This window comes from Scardinius erythrophthalmus (genome assembly GCF_964197995.2).
Source record: "Scardinius erythrophthalmus genome assembly, chromosome: 5".
Classification (NCBI taxonomy): Eukaryota; Metazoa; Chordata; class Actinopteri; order Cypriniformes; family Leuciscidae; genus Scardinius; species Scardinius erythrophthalmus.
In genome coordinates, this window is record NC_138225.1 from 50,904,169 (window position 1) to 50,928,985 (window position 24,817).

General features: G+C 37.2%; 1 protein-coding gene across 2 annotated transcripts in view; it reads right to left on the reverse strand.

Annotated features, from left to right (window-relative positions):
* Positions 1–4,311: 4,311 nt before the first annotated feature.
* ephb4a (eph receptor B4a) overlaps positions 4,312–24,817 on the reverse strand; it is a 45,739-nt gene continuing 25,233 nt past the window's right edge. The window contains exons 5-17 of one of the 2 annotated variants that reach the window (XM_081365262.1): positions 19,688–19,843; positions 18,018–18,353; positions 16,962–17,086; positions 15,295–15,463; positions 15,001–15,100; positions 10,994–11,058; positions 10,777–10,890; positions 9,991–10,238; positions 9,349–9,564; positions 9,061–9,210; positions 8,080–8,273; positions 6,365–6,523; positions 4,312–5,598 (exon numbers count right to left, since the gene is read on the reverse strand). In XM_081365262.1, coding sequence (XP_081221388.1) covers positions 5,490–5,598; positions 6,365–6,523; positions 8,080–8,273; positions 9,061–9,210; positions 9,349–9,564; positions 9,991–10,238; positions 10,777–10,890; positions 10,994–11,058; positions 15,001–15,100; positions 15,295–15,463; positions 16,962–17,086; positions 18,018–18,353; positions 19,688–19,843 — 2,141 coding nt within the window. In that variant the 3' untranslated portion in view covers positions 4,312–5,489. The remainder of the gene's footprint in view (positions 5,599–6,364; positions 6,524–8,079; positions 8,274–9,060; positions 9,211–9,348; positions 9,565–9,990; positions 10,239–10,776; positions 10,891–10,993; positions 11,059–15,000; positions 15,101–15,294; positions 15,464–16,961; positions 17,087–18,017; positions 18,354–19,687; positions 19,844–24,817) is intronic. The other variant, XM_081365263.1, reaches the window with a different exon arrangement.

A 24,817-nucleotide genomic window follows, 5' to 3' on the forward strand; every position in this document is an offset into this window, starting at 1 on the left:
CTTTTCTTTTGGTTGTAACTTTTCAACCCTTTGTCCTAAAATTGATTCATTACCATGATTTGAGGGTACATGTCAAAATTGACGACAGAGCCATATAATGAAATCTGAAAAATGTCTTCTTTTTTTTTGCTTATAGCTTGTGAAATATTTGACAGAAATTATGAATTCCTCAGGTCATGCTGAATCTTTTGATCCCAATTTTGCCAGAATTGGTCAAATCATCCATCCACCATTTAAACATTTGATGTAAATACATCAAATGTATAAAAGTAAAAGAAGAGGGAAAACAGACTAAATGACCGCAGGTGGACAGAGGGAGGACAGGAAAACAGATTGAATACCAGATGATTTATTGATTTCCTTTAACCGCTTCGACACACTGGCACAAAATGTGGTAGGGATCATAGATATCATAAAGTCTAGATGTCTCGTCCGCGCTGCTGGCCAATGGAGCTCGACATCCGCACACGGCGGCCATCTTACGACAGGGTGCTCGCTCACTCATAACATGGTGCATGTACTTTTAAATAACCATAACTTCCTCAATTTTCTACCGATTTTCAAACGGTTTGGTTTGTTATAAACGTCAGAGATGTAGCTATTATACTGCATACATATGAATAATTATGTTCAAAATGTTTAAGCATTCAGAATTATAGCCACGTTAATAACGTTTGTAAGAAACCAAACCGTTTGTAAATCCGTCCAGATTTCAGTGAGATAAGAGGATTTGTGTGCGTGCTGCTCACTCACCTTAATTCACAGAGCCCTGTCCTAAGATGGCCGCCGGTGATGCCGGAAGTGACTCCGCTTTGAGCCATCTAGCCTTTATATGATATCTATGGTAGGGATCATCATCAGCATGACCTCAAGATATCTGAGAAATTTAATGTCAGCGCCACCTAGTGTTCCAAAGATATACGCCTTTTCACATGGCTTCAAAATATTGTCTTGGTGTTTTTTTTATGTTCCTTAGTTCCTATATGGATTATTTTTCTCCAACTACATCATCGTCAATGATCATAATTTTGAAGGCTATGCTAGCTTCATGATTTTTCCTATAGCAGTATCTGAACTGAAATTGTCAGTGGATTACTGTCCCTTTTAAAATGTAGTTTGGCACATAAAACATGCTTAATTGCTTATTGTTTAAGCATGAGAGTTGAGAACTCAACATTATTCACAGACACTTCATTGGGGAGCTTGCTAAAGATGGGAAGTGCAGCTTTTTGGCTTGAGTAATGACTGAGGAAGATGATAAGTCCATATGCGAAGGAAGAGAGGAGTGTGCTGACTTCTGTCTTTTGTCCTGCAAAGGGATGCATGGTAAGAGGAGAGTCTGGCAGGCATTGTTTAAAGACAAAGATTGGAGTAGGGGGTGGGGTGGGACACTTGAGGAATGTGCTTTGTGTTCTTCCTCGAAAGATAAAGGCTCCTGGAGCAAACAGACACGCAACTGAGACAGACAATCATAGACCCCAGAAACTCAGCACAGCAACGTGTAATTTACTAAAGCATTCAGAAGGGCTTACCACAATCATAATCTCTTAACCACTCTCCCGCCCTAATAATACGGACCCAATATTAAAACTATTTGTGTTTGACATAAGGCTTCTTGTTTCAGTTTCTTGCAGATGAACAACTTGGTCCACATAGGTTTCAAATGCAGCCAAAAAAAATAAAAATAAAAAAAAAGCTTTTTAATGTAAAAAATGCGGTTATCAGTCATATTTCATTCCAAAATAAAAATAAGTCAATTAAATTTTCATGACAACTCCCTAACCCTACAACTTATTACTGTGATGCAACTCTCATAATGCAGATATTTTTCTTCTAATAAACAATATGCATTATGAATATCGTTATTATTAGTGTTTTTTGTTATTTCATTTATATTATTAGATTTGTTCTGGGCTATGTTTACACCTACAGCTTGTTTGTCAGTTAAAAAAAAAGATAACCGATTGATTAAAATGTTTCTTTAGGGGAAAAAAAGATATTGGTTCAACTAATTATTGGTGTTTCTTTAGTCAGGACACAGTGATTTTCATTACTTTGTTTCTGTAATGGGAGTCTAAGGATAATTATCTTTGAGAACATAGATAATTATCTATGAAAAAATTAGAAAGAACTTTTAAAAAGTAAAACATTGAGGCACATCACATTAGAATTCCAGGGGGAAATGTTTATAATCGTCTTTAAAAGAACGTTTCTAAATTACTTTGTGTCTTTATGCAAAATCTAATTTATTATCTTTTGATTCTAGGATTAAAAGTGTACCTAAACACATTTTCATGAGACTGACCAAATACCACTGAGACGTGTTTGCAAAGAAGGGATGGATAAACTTACAAACAGACATGCAAGGAAACTGCAGCTTGGGAGGAAAAAGAGCGGAGGCGAAGTCAGAAGAAGGTTTAAGTCAAGGACATTTTCAAGGAGTCTTGGGAAAGAACTGGTTCTTTCTTCTGAAGGGATTGGGGACAAGAGATCCATTGGTGAAGAGACACAGACCGGGGGGGGGAGGGGGAGGTGAACTCTAAGCCCCATTCCCAAATCTCACTCGCACCTCTGCAGAGGAAAGAAGGTCATTGTATCTTCAGGGAGGAATGCTTAAAACAAGAATGTCCAAGAAATCGGATAACCCCAAAACAATTATGGAAATATGCATCCAGTAGGTGTGTGTGTGTGTGTGTGTGTGTGTGTGTGTGCAGACAGCAGCATAGTCAGTCACAGATAAAAGGATCAAAGAGGAACACGGGAGAACGGGAAGAGAGCAAGAATTAAAAGGGTCATATAAAATTTGCATTCATTTCGATTTTTCTCTGAGGTCGACTTTTATTGTTTGTGAGAGATTTATGTGCCAAAAACATATTTAGTGTGTCATGACCATTTTCCACCCTCTCTCTGAACCTTAGAATTAAACAGGCTTCTTAATTCAAGATTATGTTTCTGCTGTGCCTTGACTACATATGTAAATGTGCCCTTCACCTTGAGTTTGTTGCCCCATCTTTCAATAACATCCTCTTTTTGCAAATCTGCATTACATAGCGAAATGTTCACAAAACCAACCCAATCTGGTCCTCTCAAATGGTTAAGATCAAACCAAAATTATCTCAAAAATAAACAGCCACCCATTTCCAACATTTTGGACACACAGCACACAGGAACATCACACGCTTTGACAGACTTTAATACTTCTAATCTTATCAAAGGTTCTTCTGGTGTTTAGGAAAAATAGTATTTATAATACTTCCTTACTTCACATGTGCAGTCACATTTACCATTGTTAGGCGAAGTTTCGCTGATGAAATAGGATAGGAAATCCAAGCGATTGGGAATTTCCCCAAGCAGATTTCGCATCAGCGGTTCAGGTTGGTCACATTGAGTTGCCATGTTGACCAATGAAAGTTGATTGGAATGAAAGTGACTTCAGTGTGAGCTGTGCTTTATACATCACTACACTATTCATAATAAACAATGGACCGTTTTGAAATATCGTTAATGTCACCACATCTTAAGTTTCAACACATGCTCTTTTTGGACTAGGGAGGACATTACAGTCTCTCAGGCTCTGTTTACTCCTGGTATTAAGATGCATTTTGGTCGATCGGATCACAAGTAGACGAGGGAGACACATTACCGTTTACACCTGGTGTTTTAATCCGTCTCTTTTGTCCACTTTCAACCACTTCTGTCCTGATTTTTCGAGGTGAGGGTCTATGGGAGGTAAATCTGTGTGTTTTTTTAGATCTTTCGATTTAATGGACAAAATAAGCTCATGCAATTTACATATGAACACAACTGGAGACGACTGAAGAACATACGGAGAGCATCAGCTTTAGTTTCGGCTCTGACAGCCACAAGATCACGCCGAACGCTGTGAGTGTGTGTTAGAAATCAGGAATGCTGAGAGAACATTGTGCTTGGTACATTTTTCCTCTTCAACCAAACTTGAGTCTCCAGCCGACAAAGTTTAAATCCCGTCTGGCTAGAGCTCTTCCCATAATGTTCACGCATTAGTTCAGTAGACGGAGAGTAGACGGTCTTCTGTGGCGGTTTGAACACATTCGATCACATGAGCGTTTACACTACGAAAGCAATCCGGTCGAATGTGTTTTCCACGACCTCTGGAAGTGTTCGAAAGTGGACAAGCTCAAAGCGTTTTAGACCCCGTTTACACCTGTATAAGTTCGTCCACTTGTGATCCGATCAACTTAAACGGTCAGCGGTCTTAATAAACTCTTTCTAATCAAGTGAAATTCGGTTCCTTGTGTTATTAAAATAGAAGCAATCAAGAAAGAACATTTTAAAACTAGTCTAAATGTATACATTTTATTGTAACAGAAACACAGATTACACTGACAAAGAAAATGAATCTTTTTACATAAATCAAGATATATTTATACAAAAAAAAAAGAAGAGGCAACAGAATAAAAGTCCCTGGTTTGTTCTTGTGGATCTCCAATGTGAAGACCAAATCCTCCTACCCATAAACCCACGCGTGGTTTGAAAGGGTGGCTTTTGAATCTTGTGGTCAGTTGATGATGAACACCAGCTTCAAGTTGGTGAGTCAAACCAGCACAACATTCCTGTAATAAACAAACAGTATGGCACGCGTTCAAAGGTTGTTTCGAGTCTTTCAGCCACTCATAAAACAACAGACAGTCTTTTATTTGGTCTCTTTTTAGTGCCACTCAAGTGTTGCAGATCTCTACATATGTGTGTGTGTGTGTGTGTGTGTGTGTGTGTGTGTGTGTGTGTGTGTGTTTGTAGAAGCACGTATGTTTCGCATATTTCATTCACCAATGGAACCTCTGCTTCGTGTCTTTCTCCTCTGAAAAAAAGTGCTAAGACTTTTGTGCTAATTTTTCTTATTGCTGCTCACATACACACACAGAGTGCATCCTTTAAAAAAATACCATTTTCCTAGCACTTCAGCCACGTAGTGTGTATCTGTGTGTGTGACCGTTCGCGCACAACACATCCTTAAAACGAAAGATCAAAAGTCGTCATTAATAATCACTTGTATCCACATTCTTGCGTTATAAAGATCAAATGTCTCGTCTTATGCTGCGTTATCCTCCTTCAGTCTCTTCGGTATCAAAGTCTCCTTTAGAAAAATACTCTGCAGAAATGGAAATACGTCACTGTCTTTGCATGATGATGTCAGAGCAAGTCTTTTCTTTTGGATTACATCACATGGCACCCCGAAATGCTGAAAAGGGTGAGGTAACATCCCGTATGAGACCCGTTTGATATCACAAATGAAGCTTTGTAATATTAGTGGTATTTCAGTGACAGTTCCCACAGGTTTCCTGGACTGGTCCCCTTTAGGTAGTCTTGGAAGCAAGTATTCAATCTTGATCCTTAAGTGACCCGGTAAAAAGGAAGTAAAAAATGTTCCTGATTGTGAGTGGACAGGTTACATGAAGGTTCTCCTGCAAACTCGACAAGCGTTTGCATGTGTGTGAGTGTGTACGGTTCACTCAGTAGAGCACATTCCCTGGAGTTTTGTTCTGAATCCCAAGAGCTTCGATGCTGGACAGAATCTTCTTCTGATGACCAGCCAGAGTTATTCCCAAACGCAGCAGATCCCTGAGACACGGAAAGAGAGAGAGAGACAAAACAACAGAATTAGACCATAGCTTTTAAAATAACAGCGGACATGAACACAGAAAAGCTTATATTATGTTGTTTGCATATGTAGAAATAATACATTTATGTACATATACAATACAATTCAAAAGCTTGGAAGTTTTTTTTTTTTTTTTTGGTGAAAGAAATGTGAACTTTTATTCTGCAAGGATGCATTACATTAATCAAAAGTGATACATTGTTCCAAAGAATTCTTTTTTGAGAATTAACGTAAAAAAATTATAAAAAAAAGTATTTTTAAATAAATGCTGTTCTTTAGATTTTTCTATTCATCAAAGAGTCCTGAAAAAATAAAAAAATAAGCACAACTGTTTTCAACATTGATAATAATCAGAAATGTTTCTTGAGCATCAAATCATCATATTAGAATGATTTCTGAAGGATCATGTGACACTGAAGACTGGAGTAATGATGCTAGAAAATAGTTATTTTTAATCTGTATTTTTAACCAAATTCAGCCTTGGTGAGCAGAAGAATATATAATATAATATAATAAAAGTCCCTTTTATGTAGTTTCTTTGTTTTTATTTAGTTATTTAAAAAAACATTTTTTTATAAATTTGATTGTGAATCTGTTTATTTCCTCTTCACCAAAGAAGACGTTTTTAATCTTCCTTGTAATGCAGTTGTATTTTTCCGAATTTGCTCTCTATTATATCTGTATTTCAGTGTGTTGTTGGATGAAGGTGATAGTCTCTTCACTCACTCTGTGTTGATGTGGGCGAGCAGCTGCATGGACGTGTAACCGGCCTGTAGAAAACTCTCCTCGTAACGCTCCATCTTTATGGCCCTGAGCCAGTCGCCCACTGTCCCACAGGATGAGGGCGTCAGAGGGGAACGCTGGTCCAACAGAGGGTGAGAGGGTCTGAGGAGGAACACAGGGGACCGTTAAAACGCATGTAATTGCCCATATTAAGATGACGTCTTGAGTCAGCCTGCAGCAACACAAATCTAGAGAGGCTGCCAACTAACAGCTTTCCCTTGAGGCGAGGGGGAGGGGAGAGCAAAATGTGACGGACAGATATGAGCCCAAACTGAGACTTGATTGACAGGCTGACAGGCCAACATGCCGAGAGGGGAGGGGCAAGACTAACATACAAGAGCCCATACTGTGAGCTAATGAAATGATGGACGGAATGAGATCTGACTAAAGCTAAAACAGACACTTCTATGTTCTTGATTGACAAGCATTGTTGGGGCAAATGCATTACTGTAATCGCATTACCTCTCCTGTGACCAAGTAACGTTAGAACTATTTTTCAGTAATCGTGTTACAGCACAACATTAACTCTTAATTCGCCAGCGGTTTTGAAAACAAGTGTCAGTCACCGCTAGCATTTTTGATCATTTTCACAAAATATGTGAATATGTATTATAAAAACACAGACCTCTGCTTTCAAACAAACAAACAAAATTTTTTTTTCTAAAATTTATTCTAGCTTCATGCATTCTTTTTTTGTTTATCAACACTTGAATGTGCGTTAGTTTAATAAAAAAAGCAACATTTTGAACAAAAAGCTGAGAAAACCACAAAGACTACGTCTGGAACAGATTCAGAACGATGACCAAAACACAGATGGAGTAGATCGAGTCCATCAACACCCAAAGCTTCACAGTCCTGTATCTCATCCTGGGCCGACACTTCATTCAGTAACATTAGGCAGTTTTGAATAATATTCTGTTTAATGTTGGTGATTGCATTATTTTACATATGCATATGATTACTTATGATATCATTTGTTTCTGCTTCCTTTCGCATGTGCTCTGATCAGGAGATTCAGTACTCTTTCAGAAGATGCGTAATAGCGCCCCCTACCGTACAGCAGTGAAAAAAACAGAAAGCCGAAATTTCCGTGGGAAAGAGTTCATTGTTTTGGTTGACATGGCAACATAAAACCAATAGAAATACAACTGACAATTGGGTAACGCTTTTATTTGAGTCCACTTAAGACATTCTACAAATAATATTTAACTACGTCAACCAGCAGTCATTAGAGTATTAGTAGTCTGTCAACTCGATATCTGCTTTGTTTCTGATTCTGATATATAATATCTGCTTAATTTCTGCACTTTATTCTGATGCTTCCCCCAACAGACATTCTACTGACTATAAGTGACTTCTACTAACACCTAACAGTCTACTAATACTCTAAAGAGACTTAGTTGACGAGTTACTTATAGTTAGTAGAATATCTAAAGTGGACTATTGAAATGTAACCGAAATATGAAATGTCCTAACATTTATTTGATCCAAAATAAAGAAATCAGTGGGCAATTTGATGCATGCTTTCCATAGTAATTTTGTGTAAAAATTAGAAATTGTTTGCAATTTAAAAAAAAAACCTTTTGCTGTATTCGGCTGCAATGCTCTTTGTAATAACTGCAGAAGTCATTGATATGGATAATGGATGTGAAACTCACCCTGCCCCCTCTTGGGCGGTGATTTTAAGTGAGGCAGGGTTGCGGATTAGCTTGTCGAGTGCTGAGACGATGTTGGAAAAGCGTGGCCGGGCCGTCCGCTCCTTCTGCCAGCAGTCCAGCATCAGCTGGTGCAGGTATGTGGGACAGTCAGGGGGGGGCGGCAGTCGGTAGTCCTGCTCGATGGCATTGATCACCTGATTGGGTGAGACAGATTTCATTAATAAGCGCAGGAAGAAAGAGAGGAAGTGAGAATGCAGGGTCGAAAGAATGTATTAGTGAAAATAAATGTATAATGCATAATGTCAATATTAGCACTTTTAAAATGTTATGTTTTGTTTCGGAAAAATTAGAGTGATATTGGAAACATAATGCACACTACCATTCAAAAGTTTGGGGTTGGTAAGATTTGCTTTTTGAAAAAATATGCTCACCAAGGCTGTATTTATTCAATCACAAATACAGTGAAAACAGTACAATAGTGGAATATTATTACGATTTATTTAAATATATATTTTAAAATGCAATTCATTCCTGTGATCAAAGCTGAATTTTCAGCATCATTACTCCAGTCTTCAGTGTCACATGATCCTTCAGAAATCACTCTAATATGATGATTTGCTGCTCAAGAAACATTTATGATGATTATCAATGTTGAAAACAGTTGCTTCTTATTTTTATGGAAACTGAGATGCATTTCTTTCAGGTTTCTTTGTTGAACAAGAACAGCATTTATTGAAATGTGAATCATTACTGTCACTTTTGATCAATTTAATGCCCTGTTAAATAAATCATACATACCACACACTTTTTGAACAGTAGTGTAACTTAAAGCAATATTTGCAAACATTTGCATTCCAAACATAATTATCAACCACTGCTAATGGATAATTCTCTATATCACCGCTCTATCATCTGCTTTAATCTAAAGTAAAACTGTCACAATATTAACCAAAATGTCATCATATTAAAACAAACACTTACATCCTGGTTACTCATGTCCCAGTATGGTCGCTCTCCAAACGACATCACTTCCCACATGACGATTCCGTAACTCCACACATCTGATGCGGAAGTAAATTTCCGGAATGCAATCGCCTCGGGCGCCGTCCAACGGATGGGAATTTTACCACCCTGAAAGAAGAACCAGATCAGTTACGCTCTGATAAACAGTGGAAATTAAGATCATGATGCACGTGTTGCATTCCCCCCCGCCCTAAAAACATTGAGTCCGTGTGAAGTGCTTCACGTCGCCCGAGCATTTGCTCTCACCAGTGAGCTTGTGTATGTAGGATCAGAAGAATTCTCTTGCAGGAATCTCGACAGACCAAAGTCGGACACCTTGCAAACCAGGTTACTGTTGACGAGAATGTTCCGTGCGGCAAGATCCCGATGTACGTAACTCATTTCGGAGAGATACTTCATTCCCGATGCGATGCCGCGCAGCATGCCGACTAACTGTATTGGAGTAAACTGGCCATCATTGAGCTGGAGAGAAACAAAGATCATGTCAGAGAGTCCTCGTGTATGAGAATCACTGGCTACTTTTACATGCACAACGATTCATTCCGATCGATGAATCCGAACGTAGTGAACGCTAATCATGTGATCAGGTTAATGTGCGCGTTTATATGTCAATATCTTCAATATAAGTCCTTTCAGTTTCGGTTTTCAATCCAATCAAGTGTTTACATGTTCTCTCGATCGGATTAGAAAAGGAATAAACCACCCCTTTCAATCCGATCAAAATTGAATTCGGATTGAGCTCAATCGGTTCGATTAAGGTGTTTTGCATGAAGGCTTTTCAGTTCGACTGAGCCGTCAATCCGATAACTAATGGATTATTTGGTTCAATGTAAACGTAGCCACTGAGATGTTACGTCAACAAACACGTACCACTAGATGCATACTTACTCTCAGGAAGGAGTCCAGAGCTCCGTTCTCCATGAACTCTGTGAGGATCATGACGGGACAGCTGGCTGTTATTATGCCTTCCAGGTGGATAATGTTGGGGTGCTGGAACTGGCCCATGATTGAGGCTTCGGAAAGGAAGTCCCGCCTTTGCTTGTCTGTGTATCCACCCTTAAGAGTTTTAATGGCGACGTAGTTCTCCTTCTTCCCAGGAATCCTCAGCCGTCCCCGACAGACCTCGCCAAATTCGCCTGAAATGGCAAAACAAAGCACACAATTTGTAACCATTTTTTAGTCCAGCCAAGTTGCGACTGTAATAAGAAAAGACGTTTTCTGTGAAATCTCTTAGCTGTGTGTTAAATATCAAAGACTTTGCTTTCTGTGCGAACAGAAAAATGATCTATACACCTTTGTTATATCGGTAACACTTTACAATAAGGTTCATTAGTTAACATTATTGATAACTAATAATGAACTGCACTTATATAGCGTTTATTAATCTTTGTTGATGTTAATTTCAACATTTATTAATACTTTATTAAAATCTTGTTAACAGTTGTTAATGCACTGTGAACTAACATTAACAGCTGTATTTTTTATTAACTAACAACAAATACAGTAACAAATGGATTGCTCATGGTTAGTTCATGTTAGTTAATACTAATGAACTGTATTGTAAAGTGTTAGCGTTATATCTTACAAATGACTGAAACCGAATACGTGACTGTACTGTCTGAAAATAAATCATGTGTCCAAATGAAATGAATGTTGTGAGGAAGGAAGACTTACCCGCCCCAATAACCTCTTCGATTTTGACAAATGAGACATCAATCTCCTTAGCAAACTCTCTCACGGCCTCATTAGGGTCCTCGTAAGTGAATGGATCAATGTAAACTTTCACTCCTTGGAGAGAAAAACGTGTCAGTTACTCCATTAATCAAAATCAAAAAGCCACAACTTAAACAGAATGCATAATTATAATAAGATAAGATGTTGCAGTGCTCACCTTGACCCATGAGATACTGGCCATTTTTATCACTCAGTTCTGGATCTTTGAAATGATTTTGCTTCCTGTGAACAGAAAAGGAAAAAATGCATATGAATAAGGAACATTACAGAACATTCCCAAAATATGTAGGTCTTTCAATGGTAAACACTGGTGAACATGCACAAACAACAAAACTCGTTTTAGGTTTTTAGACATTAATGCCCAGCAAAACTCTAATTACATTTTCAAGGATTGAGGAAAATCCCATGGCAGCATGACGCATGCTTCAAGCTATTTCACAGCTGAGTGAGTTGAAGTTTGACTTAAAGTGTTTAGATTTTCAGTTCAATCCATTTTTCTCCACATCCCAAGTCACGGACTGCCTGACGCTGCATGCTAACTGCTGGTTTGGTGCTAGTTTAGCGGATTTATCATGTCGTTGGCCACTTCGCAAGGTCTTTTTTGGCTGCTTGACCACAGAAGTATTGCTGGTTAAGCTAGTTAGCCAAGTCTGGTTGGAACACCAGCATGCTAGCATCTGAAACATGCTTGTCTCTTCAGCAAAGTTGGGTAATGTTAAATAGCTAACTTTGAGTATGACTTTAAAGAATCTTATGCAATCTTTCAATGCAACAAAAAAGTGCTTGGGAATGATGTTGGACAGTCGCTGTCTGAGATGTTTAGGAGTAATTTGCTTTATGCCTTTACACACACAGGTTTAAGCGGGAACTGCCAAGCCCAAATATACTGCGTTTGGGTCTCACTGACATTGCTAGAAAAGGGCAAAAATAAATACACTGTATTCATTGCATGGCCGCCGAAAGTACATTATTGCCTCGCTTACGGTTTCCCAAACGGGGGTTCATGGGTTGATAAAAAGCTAATAATTAATAAAATGGAATGTAACATTAAAATGGATGGTAACACTTTATTTTAAGGTGTCATTGTTACACTGTAATATAAAGTAACTACATGTACTTACTATATGGTTATGATTAGGCTTTGGTTTAGGGTTAGTTGCATGTACTTATGTATAATTTTTCTATAGTAACTGCATGCAACATATGTAGCAATGACACTAAAATAAAGTGTTACCAAATAGATAAATATAATGTAGGGCTGCACAATTAATCTAAATAAAACTGTAAATGTGATGTAAATCAAAGGCTGGAATTTAAACAAGTAAATCTAATAATCTCGAGGGTTTGAATTTTTGTAAGTGAAGAATTTAAGACATAAATATTAGTACTAGTAGTGTAAAATAAAAGTATTGGAATTATCACGTTTTTTTTTTAAACCTTGCAGTACAACAATTATATATTTTTATAATTAGAGTTAAAAATAATACTAATAATACTTAATTTTTTTAATAAAAACATTGTTTTACTTGCATTTCGTGCAACCATTAACCATCGTCAGAAAACCGTGAATATGCGAATGTGTTGTTAAATTATTGAAATACTAACTTTTAGATTTTAAGGGATCGCAAGTTCACTACTTCCAACACGAAGTCTGTTCCAAACGTAACTTCTATTTCTCAAATTCTAAGATTGGATCGCATGTTAAAAACGAAAAACACATGTCAAATTGTATGAATTGTGAGTCAGCTGCAATCTGACGTTTTTAGGGAGCTCGGAGAAATCCGGGAAACTTGTTGTGTCATGCCTGGTTTGGGCTCGGTGTGCTTGTTGTGTTCCATGTTTTAGTTTTTGGTCTTTTGTTGTCATATTATTCTGAGTAAAGAATGAACCGAATGCACAGTAAATCCCTCTCTCCACCCCGTTCTTCCTCTTCCTGTGTCTTTGTCTCTTACCTCAGGCTCTGGTCTCTTATTCAGACAGTTTCATGATGTATTATACTCGAACGCAGTCTTAAATTACTCAGGTCATTCTTGTTATTCTTGTTTTTTCTTCTCTCTCTTTTTCACTGTATGTCCTTCTCATTCTTTCTTTGTGTTTTGGACTTTGGACGCTCGCTTACGGCTCAAAACTGCGTTCAGAGAAACTCACTGGTTTGCAACTTAAGGCTGAAAGGAGAATGAATGGACTTTGCTTAAAAGTTATCCTTAAAACAAATTAGTTTGAAAGAATTCAGTTTATTTATTTTTTACCCCTAAAGACACTCAAGTCTGTATTCTAAAGTTTAGTGAAAGTCGATTCAGATTCTTTCATTATTTAAAAGATCTGAGCTATACGTTCATTTTATAGCAGTCTGTCCCATGTTCTGTTTCTTAAGGCATATTAGGAGATACATCCGAAACAAAATTTAATACTTAGAAAAAAACATAACTGAGAACTTCATAGCTTTCCAAATTTTTCCACGTCTATATTTCTCCCTGATTTCCCAGGATTAAAATAGCCACGTTTGTCCCACCCAGTGCTGATGGCAGGTCTGGACCGGAGGCTCCCTGTGTGTGTGTGTGTGTGTGTGTGTGTGTGTGTGTGTGTGTGTGTGTGTGTGTGTGTGTGTGTGTGTGTGTGTGTGTGTGTGTGTGATTGATTGTAGGGACTCTCCATTTAACTGGGTGTGAAAATTTATGTATGTAATGTGTGGAAATGTGAACAATATATGTAAATATCCAAACACACACAATCCTGTAATCTTAGCTTTTCATATGTGGGCAAATATACGGTACACTTATCAGCAATATCTGCGTTTGCATGTACATTGGAGTGTATGTTCATTGTGTAAATACATTTGCGCTTAAAGAAGTGTGTGTGTGTGTGTGTGTGTGTGTGTGTGTGTGTGTGTCCGTGTGTGTGTGCTACCCCAGGGTCATGACTATTGTTCTGCCGATTTGGCCTGTGGAGACTGGGGTGGGACAACTGTATCCTGTCTCCACTTCCCCTTTCTCTCTCTCTCTCTCTCTCTCTCTCTCTCTCTCTCTCTCTCTCTCTCTCTCTCTCTCTCTCTCTGTCATTTTTATTAATTAATGTAAACAAAGATTAACAAGTACTGTAACTAATGTATTGCTCATTGTTAATATCAGTTAATGCATTAATTAACCTTAACTAATGGAACCTTATTGTAAAGTGCTACAATTATTTTAGTATCATTTATATAATATTATAGTATTTATTGATATTTCGAATTGGTTCATATTTGTATTTTTGTTTTTTGTTTACATTTTAGTAATTTTGTTTAGTGAGCTTTTGTCACTTTTAGTATTAGTTTTAGATATATTTATACTTCTATTTAGCCTTAATTTAACTTAACTTAAACTTAAAAAAACTTGACTGAAATAAAATAATTTTAAGTATTTAATACAATTATTATATAATTGTTTTCAATTTTATTTCAGTATTATTTTAGTATCATTGACATACTATTTTTTTTTCAATTAGCTTTTCATTTTCATTCATTTTAATATTTAACTTTTATGTGTTTTTTAGATTTTTTAAATATTTCTATTTAGATTTATTTTTATTTCAGTTTCAGTTTTAGTAATTGTAGTACTTTGCCAATTGTAGTATGGCAACATTTCTAATTTAATTAATCATTTTTAATATCATTACTTAGTATTTTTTGTCTAATATTTATATTTTATTTTAGCTTCATTTTGAAAATGATTTTTAATAGTTTTAGTGCAAACATTTTGTGCAGGCATAATGACTGTTTCCGAACAGGTTTCCCAAACACTCCTTATTCATAACTCAATAAAACAAGTAGTCCTAAACTCATACTATTGACTGAACCAGATGACATAAAATAAATGTTGTTTGCAACCAAAAGAACCATTAACCTACAAAGAGCTTGCCTTTTATTAAGCCAGGACACGAGAAAGTATCATAACAGCACATTTATACACGGTAAAAAGTGCTGAGATTTTTATAGTTTTATTGCTTGCTGATTGGAAGCATTATTAAAAATAGCCCATTTATTTAATAAGCAAGCATGCAAGGGACAGTGGATGTGTGAATGACGGCTGTTTGAAAACTGAGGAAATCTCTGGAGCTTTCTGCGGGCATGCAGGCCCAATTATAACAACCTCACACTCTCTATTGCTTGTTGGTCTCTTGTTTTACCGTATACAGTAGATAGCAGCAGCGATGACGATGATGAGGAGCAGCATGCCCACGGCTATGAGGATCCCAGTAACAAGCAGCGGGGACGAGGAATCATCTTCTAGGGAAACAGAGAGAGGCAGACAGCCAAAGTGAGAGAGAGAGGGTTTAAAAACAGCAAAAGGTGTGATACGATCTCAAGAGAGAGAGAGAGAGAAAAAACAATCAATAAAATGCCTTCTCACACAAAACTCTAGGGCACAAAAAGTTTGGCACTAATAAAGTTCCACATTACTAAGTTAGACCCTTTCTTACCGTCAGGCAGGGTTCGAAAGACGATAGCTTGACCGAAGCTGCCGTAGCCGGCCAAAGTGCGAGCGCGGACCTGGACCTCGTACTGTGTGGCTCTGCGCAGGTCGCTCAGCACAACCTCGTTCACACTGCTCTCCATATAATGACAGGAGTTCTCCTCAAAGCCACGCTCCTTTCAAAAGAACACACACCGATATCTTCCATTTAGCTGATTCTTCACGTACAGTTTCTGAGCTGTTTGAATATATTAATTGTTAATTAGTCTGGCGGGTTTGTAGTGTAAACAGTGAACAGCTGCGGCACAGAGAGCGATCAATAAAACACAAGCGCTGAGAAAAAGCGGAGCGAAATAAAAATAGACTGTCTGTATTTCAAGCTGAGAAGAACCGAGGAAATGTTGGTATAAAAACAATACCGAATTACAGTGTGAGAATTCACATTTTCCTGAGTAAACGTGGTGTACTGTGGCCAATGTGAGATATCTGGATTGCAATGCAAGCTTTAGCATGCTTTTAAAAAGCAGACTATAATGCACTCAAGTGCAAACTGAATGTAATGTTTTCAGACACTTAAATGCATGCTAATCGCAAATAAATGAAAACGTACTATAGCTTAAATTTGTTTTTAATTAAACGAGTGCTTTCTGACCTACTTAGGGAGTGCATCTTTATATGTAATTTCATAATTACTTCTATTGTCTTGAATATATGAATATATTGACAAGCAATTATGGCAAACTAAAATATTCTATAAAATGTCATTTCGATTGACACTTGTATGTCATGTATTAAATTATAAAATGTATTGATAAAGAAAATTTAAATCGCTTTTAAATGTAATATCAAAGATTATAATCAAGTACTTTACATGTGCTTTAGTGTCTTAGTTGGCTCATCAAAACAAGACTTAAGTGTACTTCAGTCTGTTAATAAACAGTCATGAACGTTTACTCTCTTTAAGTGCACTTAAGTGGCCTTTTATTTCATTTATATTATGTGCAAGTAAAAACATTTTTATATATACTTTTAAGATTTGAAGTGAACTATAAGTGCACATTCAACACAATTAAGTGGACATCTGTCATTTAAAAAAGAACAGTATAGAACTTAGTATATCATTTAGTATAGAACAGTACAGTTATCTATAGTGCAGTATAGAGTTTTATAGTGTTCTAGCGTTGTGTAATATGTGACCCTGGACCACAAATCACATGGGTCATAATTTTGATATATAGATTTATACATCACATGAAAACTGAATAAATACACTTTCCGTTGATGTATGGTTTGTTAGGATAGGACAATATTTGGCCGAGACACAACTATTTGAACATCTGGAATCTGAGGGTGCAAAAAAATCGAAACATTGAGAAAATCTCCTTTAAAGTTTTCCATTTATGTTGGCGATTATGCTGCATTCACTCACAAAAATAAATGTTTTATATATTTACGGTAGGAAATGTACAAAATATCTTCATGGAACATGATCTTTACTTAATATCCTAATGATAATTGCCGATAATTTTGACCCATACAATGTATCGTTGGCTACTGCCACAAATATACCCGTGCGACATGTGACTGGTTTTGTGATCCAGGGTCACATATGTGAATAATGAAGAGTCATATAGCATTGTATAGTGTAGTCTAGTTCAGTGTAGTGTAGTTTACCTTCTCACAGTAGCGTAGTTGGTACTGTAGGATCGTGTAGTGTGATTGTGTCGGTGTGTTCCAGAGCAGCGTCAGACTGGATTCTGTGGCTGTGCTCTTCCTCAAACCCGACACCAGTACAGGAACTGTACAGAACAGGAACACACACATATACATAAAATACACATACATATACATACATGAAAAATAGCGGTGAGAGTCTTTTGGTAGCTCGCAATTCGATTCGATTCGATTCTTCAGGTCACGATTCGATTTTAAATCAAATTTCAATTCAATATCGTTTTGTGTTACTTTCCTTATTTGACTGCGGTAGACATTTTAAAAGATCTAGAAGAAAAGAAAATCCTACTGAATTAAATGTGAAAGAGTGCAAGGCAGGCATTTTTTTAAATATATATATACAGTATATTAAAAATGGGAACAAAGAAGGAAATTACAAACAATAGGACAAATATAATAGAAAAATAGAAAAAAATGAATTAAGATTTTCAGGTACAGTAGCACAGGATTATTAAACATGTAGTAAGAAAATCTACCGAAATTGAATAATCAAATGTAAAAATAAAACACTGTATAGTCTTCACTGTATGAATCAAATATAAATTGATTCATAATAAGGATAAAAAATGTTTCAGTCAAAAGCAGTGAGTGTTTTTTGTTAACATTAATGAAACGGATGGCAACAGTTTATAAGGCTGCTGTCCCTTTAAGAATAAATGCACAGATATAGTTACAGATCCAATTTTCTCCCATTTCTTTTTGTTCGCGTAGGACATAACAGACTCTATTGAATCCTTCAAAGTCCACACGATGTGTGACACAATTGTGTGTGTATCTGTGAAAGAGAACTGCGGCATCTGTGCGCGTACTTCGAGTCCTTATTCGCGGCTTATTGTGATTAATAACTTTAGGTAACTTTAAGCAGTTAGTGTGACACTTTAGAAAATCGATTTTTGAAATTTGCGAATCGATTCAAATCGGTAGAAGATATGAATAGTTTTTTTCCCGCACACCCAATGAAAGCATTGACTGATGACTTCAGCTGCAGTGTCTCACCGTTGGGGCTGGTGGTGATGTTGATGGTCTCCACCGCGGGGCCCAGGACGCTCAGAGCCGAGACCCCGTTCAGGGCCGTCACGGTGAAGCTGTAGGTGGTGTGAGGTCGGAGTCCCCAAATGTCCACGCGCCGGCCCTGGATCCCCGTCTGAGAGGGCCGATAATTCACACCGTTCCCACACGGCACGCACGGGCTCCTGGGGGTCGAGCACATTCGACACTCCACGCTGTAGGTGAGGTCCGATCGGCCCCCGCTGTCCAACGGCTCGCTCCACTCCAGCGTGAGAGAAGTGTCATTGACCTGAGGAACAGGGTTGCGTGGGGCCGAGGGCGGACCTGAACACAACACAACAAATACACGCCGTTTGAGTCAGAGCTAGAAACGTCTGCGATACCCAGAATGCAACATAAAAGCCACAAATAGCTATGTTTCCATCCAAAGTTGCAGATTTAACTTTGGTATATCGTTTGCGAATAAAGTACGTAATACGTGGCGCGTCACAGACCAGCACGAGACGAACAACTGTGGTTAAAAAGTATATAATTATTTACTTTTTTTTTTAGAAAATGACCGATCGTTTCGCCAGATAAGACCCTATTCCTCAGCTGGGATCGTGCAGAGCCCTTTGAAACTGCATTCATTTGAACTTCAACATCTTGGTTGCCATTGAAGTCCATTGTGTGGAGAAAAATCCTGAAATGTCTTCCTCAAAAAAAATTATTTCTTTTCCACTGAAGAAAGAAAGACATGAACATCTTGGATGGCATTGGGGTGAGTAAATTGTCAGTAAATTTTCATTTTGAGGTGAACTAATCCTTTAAGCATTTCAGAATTATCAAACCAACATTTGAGATGCTGTGCGATGCGATTGGTCCGCTGGCTAGTCCAGTTATCCAATCACATCCTCTTTTTGTTGCACATCAAGGGATTTGTTCGGTAAATGGATTTCCATCATAGTTTATGTGCATGTCTTCTTATTGGATAAAAAAATCATCCACTTCAATTGAGGACATACGTTTTATGCACATTTCTATAATTTATGAGCATTTTGTATGCTATATCCCAAAATTTGCATGAGAAAAAATGGATGGAAACACAGGTAATGTAGACCACAACAGAATGAAAAGAAGAAGGAATAATATCAGTCGTCACTCTATATCTCCCAATAATATGTCTTAGTAAGATGATATTTAAATGCTTAGTTTTATGATCAAAGCTCGGTGGTTTTCACTGTGGGGGCAAAACTTGCAATACAGTGATTAAAAAATGAACAAAAACTATTCTCAAAAGTCTGAATAATCATATGATACTCTCATTTTAGCATGATTTTTCTAAACAAAATATGTATGGATAATCAAGTTAACCCAAGTTGCTTCAGTCCAGTAAGTGTTCATCTTGAAATATTATTAACAATATAAAAGTTTTTCTGTTAAAGAAATCAGTAAAGTTTCACAGCAAAAAGACACGTGAACCATTACCTGAAGGTGGACATTTGTACAATTGTACTAAAAGGCCTTTTACTTGCTAAGTCTAAACTATCAATCAGACGGCAGAAGGCTTGCAGTAGATTGTGTGTGACAGCAGTTTTGATCATGTTGATCAAATGATGAGTTGCATATCAGATTTGATAGAACAGGATTTCTAGAGTTAAGCGGAGATCTTTACTCACGTGTGCAGGGTGTATCGGGACTGTCGGTGGCAGCGCGGTGGAAACCAGGCCGACACACACACGATGAAGAGCCCGTCTCTCCTGTGTGACTGGAGTCAGGACACGCAGAACACGGACCGGGACCAGAACCCATCTTAAAATGCCCCGCAGGACACGCTGGACACAGACACAACGCTTTTATTATCAGCAACTGTTAGCCTTTACAGGAAATATACACATCAAAACATCCTTCTCGTTCTGCCTTTGCTTTAGTTTGAACAGTTCAGTATGTTCACCAGCATACACTAGTGTTTCCAAAACAAGTCTTCTGCTCACCAGGACTGTAATTATTGGATCAAAAACACAGTAATATTGTGAAATATTATTACAATTTAAAATAACTGTTTTCTATGTGAATATATAGTAAAGTGTAATTTATTCCTGTGATCAAAGCTGAATTTTCAGCATCATTACTCCAGTCTTCAGTGTCACATGATCCTTCAGAAATCATTCTAATATGATGATTTGCTGCTCAAGACACATTTATTATTATTCTTATTATCAATGCTGAAAACAGTTGTGCTGCTTCATATGCTTCGAAAACCATGATATCATTTTTTCACCTTCAGGTTTTTTTTTGATGAATAGCTTTTGTAACATTATAAATGTATTTACTGCCAATTTAATGCATCCTTTTTATTATTTATTTATTATTATTTTAATCCTTCTGGCGCCAAACTTTTGAACAGTAGTGTGATTTGGATTTAGTCAGTGATTTTCACATTGCTATGCTGGTTTGCTAGCTAAACCAGCACCAACCAGCATAAACCAGCATAAACCAGCCTGGACCATCACAAGTCTTTCTAGGGATGCATGATATTGAAGAATATGCGATATGCGATAACTCATTAAATAATGCGATATTCGATATGCGATACGATAATGCTTAAAATGTGTAAAATAAACTTAAATTATCTTTAAAATATCTTTAAAATTATATAACCTACATACTGTACGTGTTTCACATTCATTTTGTGACGAGAAAACATCCCTACAGCTTCTGAAAGTGAACATCAGTGTTTTACTGCGGCGTAAGAGGTGTTATTTTAACATCAGTGTAAACCTCAGGGGTTCAGGGTTTCAGGTTATCCTACATTAGGGTTATTTAACAACAGAAACTGAATAATCAAATGTAAAAACACGGCTTAGTCTTCGCTGTATGAATGAAATATATCCTGATTCTTATTAAAGCCACAAAAGTTATTCAGCCAAGAGCAGCGAGTGATTTTCTCTTTGTCTTTAGTTCACGACCCCAGTTATTGCAAGCCGTTGCGATATGCATATCGCGATATATACATTTGCGATATTTCGCTAAGTTCGATATATTGCGCAGCCCTATAAAGCAGAGAAACAACATGTTTTCAGAGAATAAGCACGGCATTATCATTAAACAAACACACTTTCCCGGCAAATAAACACACACTCACGCACTCTCTGCGCAAACCTCATTTGTCCTGATGTGTCAACATTAAACAATCATTTAGACAACCATCCAAACAAGCGCCGGTGTCTATTTCAGTCGACGCTGGTTTAATTTAGGATTTAAACCGCTTCTGAATCTCTGTGTGGCAAAGTCTGCTGCATGATATGGAAAATGATCATGTTCCTCTACGACTACGTGTTTAGCAGCTCAATCACTTGATTTACGGCCGGCCGTCTGACACCGCAGATAAAAGCCACACACATTCAGGTTGCTCAAGAAACTCAAGTCTTTTTCTCCGACGTGACATGTAGACACATACAGACACACACATGTATGAATGAGCAATGCAGAGTCTCATGAGGCCGGAAAAGACAGGGTTACAGACCAGTTTCATTTCATAATCAGTTCTCCACAACCCCTGTACTGATGGAAAAACATCTGGATTTGATTAACATCAGTTTCACTCAGAGCAAAACATATGGTCTGAATTATCCTGCTAGTTAAAGCAGCTTTACACTGGGGTGTGTGTGTGTGTGTGTGTGTGTGTGTGTGTGTGTCTCATTTGAAACATTTCCATAATGAATGTCTCTGAATTTCCTCGCTGAAGGATAAAGATCTTTCTAACTTCATCGCTGGTTTTACAGACACGAAGATGCTTTTACTGCTGACATCCATACCACTGTACTACAGATTAATTATGAATCCATACCATTTTTAAACAAACAAACAAACGAAAACAGGGAGTAAATCAGCACTACCGTTTAAAAGTTTGGGTTCGGTAAGATTTCTAAATGTTGTTGAAAAACATTGCATTTATTTGATAAAAATACTGTAAATATTGTGTAAATATTATTACAATTATTATTACTATTTTCTATGTGTATATATTGTAAAAATTTAATTTGTTCCTGTGATCAAAGCTGAGTTTTCAGTGTCACATGATCCTTCAGAAATCATTCTGATATGATGATTTGCTGCTCAAGAAACATTTCTGGTTATTAACAATGTTGAAAACAGTTAATGTTTATGTGGAAACTGATCATTTTTTTCCCTCAGGATTCTTTGATGAATAGAAAGTTCAAAAACACAGCATTTATTTGAAACAGAAGTCTTTTGTAACATCATAAATGTCGCTTTTGATCGATTTAACGCGTCCTTGCTGAATAAAAGACTAATTTCTCTCTGTCCCTCGAAAAAAAATCTACCCGACCTCAAACTCTCGAACGGTAGTGTTTATAACTTGAATACTTTTGACCTGCCATAATTTGTGTTTCATAGACACACATTGTGATTGGAATCCCATCTAAATTGAAAATGTCTGTTTTTCTCGCACAACCTCAGGAAAAAAAACTACTGAGCAAATTACACATGTTTTCTTTTCATACCAGAAGGTCCTCTGAGAAAAGGAATCTTGTCCAGATAGGAATCTCTGTGATTGCGGTATGTTATTGTAACTCTTCTCCTCGTTTATTTCAAACCCTCGTCAGACACTATAACTAAAGCTAATTTTCTTGTTAAACAGCCTGGGGAACCAACGTTGTGGGTTAGTGGTACCGCTAGTCCTTCTGGCATTTCATCCACAGTAAATCTGAACTCAGAAACCACTGTACAAGCAGCGTCAGGGATGATCATTATCCTAATGCATTCCTTCACTTAATTGCATACATAATGATATAATTATAGAATTAATTAATTGGGTTAGTGATGCACGCGTTCAGAGCACATGATGGACACTCCCATCTTAGAAACAACCACAAATATTCCAATCCCATCCACATCTGTGCATCAAAGCATCCTGTTTTAACAAATGTAGCTCAAACATATTTTAGAAAACAAATCCAGTCCAAAAAGAGCATTAAAACGGGCATTCAGCTTTTAAATGAGTCTTATATGATCTCCTTCCATTGTCAGCATAAAGTGATTATTAAAAAAAGTTACACTCTATTTTAAGGTGACATTTTTATAGTGTAATTACGCAAATCAGTACTAATTCATATTAATTGACTAGATGTACTTACTAAAGGGTTATAGTTAGGGTTTGGTTGAGGGTTGATTTCTTGGTAATTATGCATAATTTACCGTTATTGAAAGTACATGTGCAACTACGCCACCTTTAAAAAAAGTGTTAAGTAAAAACTGTGGTCCAATATGGTCACCAATTTATATAATCAAACATTGGTAATTAGTAAGATGGTATACTTTGAAGTACCTTGGAGTAACACTACTGTTACACTACTGTTCAAAGGTTTGAGGTCAGTAATATATTTAAGAAATTAATACTTTTATTCAGGAACGATGCATTAAATTGATCAAAAGTGACAGTTAACGACATTTATACTGTTACAAAAGATAAATGCTGTTCTTTTGAGCTTTCTATTCATCAAAGATTTCTAAAAAGAATCGTGGTTTCCACAAAAATATGAAGCAGTGCAGCCGTTTTCAACATCGTTAATAATCAGAAATGTTTCTTGAGCAGCAAATCATCATGTTAGAATGATTTCTGAAGGACCATGTGACACTGAAGAATGATGCTGAAAATTCAGCTTTGATCACAGGAACAAATTACATTTATTTTACAGTTATTTTAAATTATTTCTCATGTCATACCATCACTGGTACCACCATAGTTATTTCACAGCTAAACAAGAAGAGATTGTACATGTGTGAATCTGTATGCGGCTAATTAGAGTCATTAGTGCCATTAACCTCACCCACACACACATTTTCTGCTCTTCCTGCCCTTCACCTGTGACCCCGTGACCACACACACTCTCCATTCGGCTTTTCACCTGCCCAATAAACTGCAGTATTCTCTTTTTCTTTCTCTCTCTGCCCATACCTAATTGGTCATGTCATTAGAGCGGCTTTGTACTGGACACAACCCTGCCTGCAGGCGCCACTATTATGGCTTTGCGCTGCCTTTGTGTGTGTGGGTGTGTGAAAGAAAGGGATGAACAGCAGATGTAGTGTGTTTGAGTGGATGAATGCTGAGTAAGTCATTGAGTGTGTGTGTGTGTGAACTCCAGGGGTTCACGCCCACAGAAAGCACAGCTGCAGTTTAACACACACGCAGGGCCTTTAACACTCGCTCTCTCCACCCATCCCAAGAAACATCATTAAAGAGCTGAAGTCATATTTGAAAACTGGGAGGATTTGGACTGATCCACTTCACTGAGAGACGGCGATTACTCGAATTAAAGTAGATCACCATGTCCTTAAATGAATTTTCCTGGTTAAATCCTTTTCCCGGTCAACTTAAGCTGCACGCATGCAACACATGCTGTCGATTACCACAGAAAATCGTTGCTGAACTTTGTAAAAATGAAGGAAAATCGTGTTTGCAGTAACAAAGTCTATTAGGCAATCGTTCCCGAGGGTTCAAAAGCAGAAATGTGAAGTTTTGCTCATGCACTTCATAAAAAACGTTTGTTTTATGAGAGGCATATGAACACTAACCTCCTGTTAGTGTTTAATGCTAACACATGCGATATTTGTGTTATGGTTCTACAACGAAAAATGACAATGAACTAATTAATGTTTAATTACTCTGGTGCTTCAAGCCTACTAGGCTTCCATTGTAAATGGATTAATTTGAATATTTTGTGAGTGACAGGAAAGACATTTATCATGAAAAAATCTCAAATAAATGCTGTTCTTTCTATTCATCA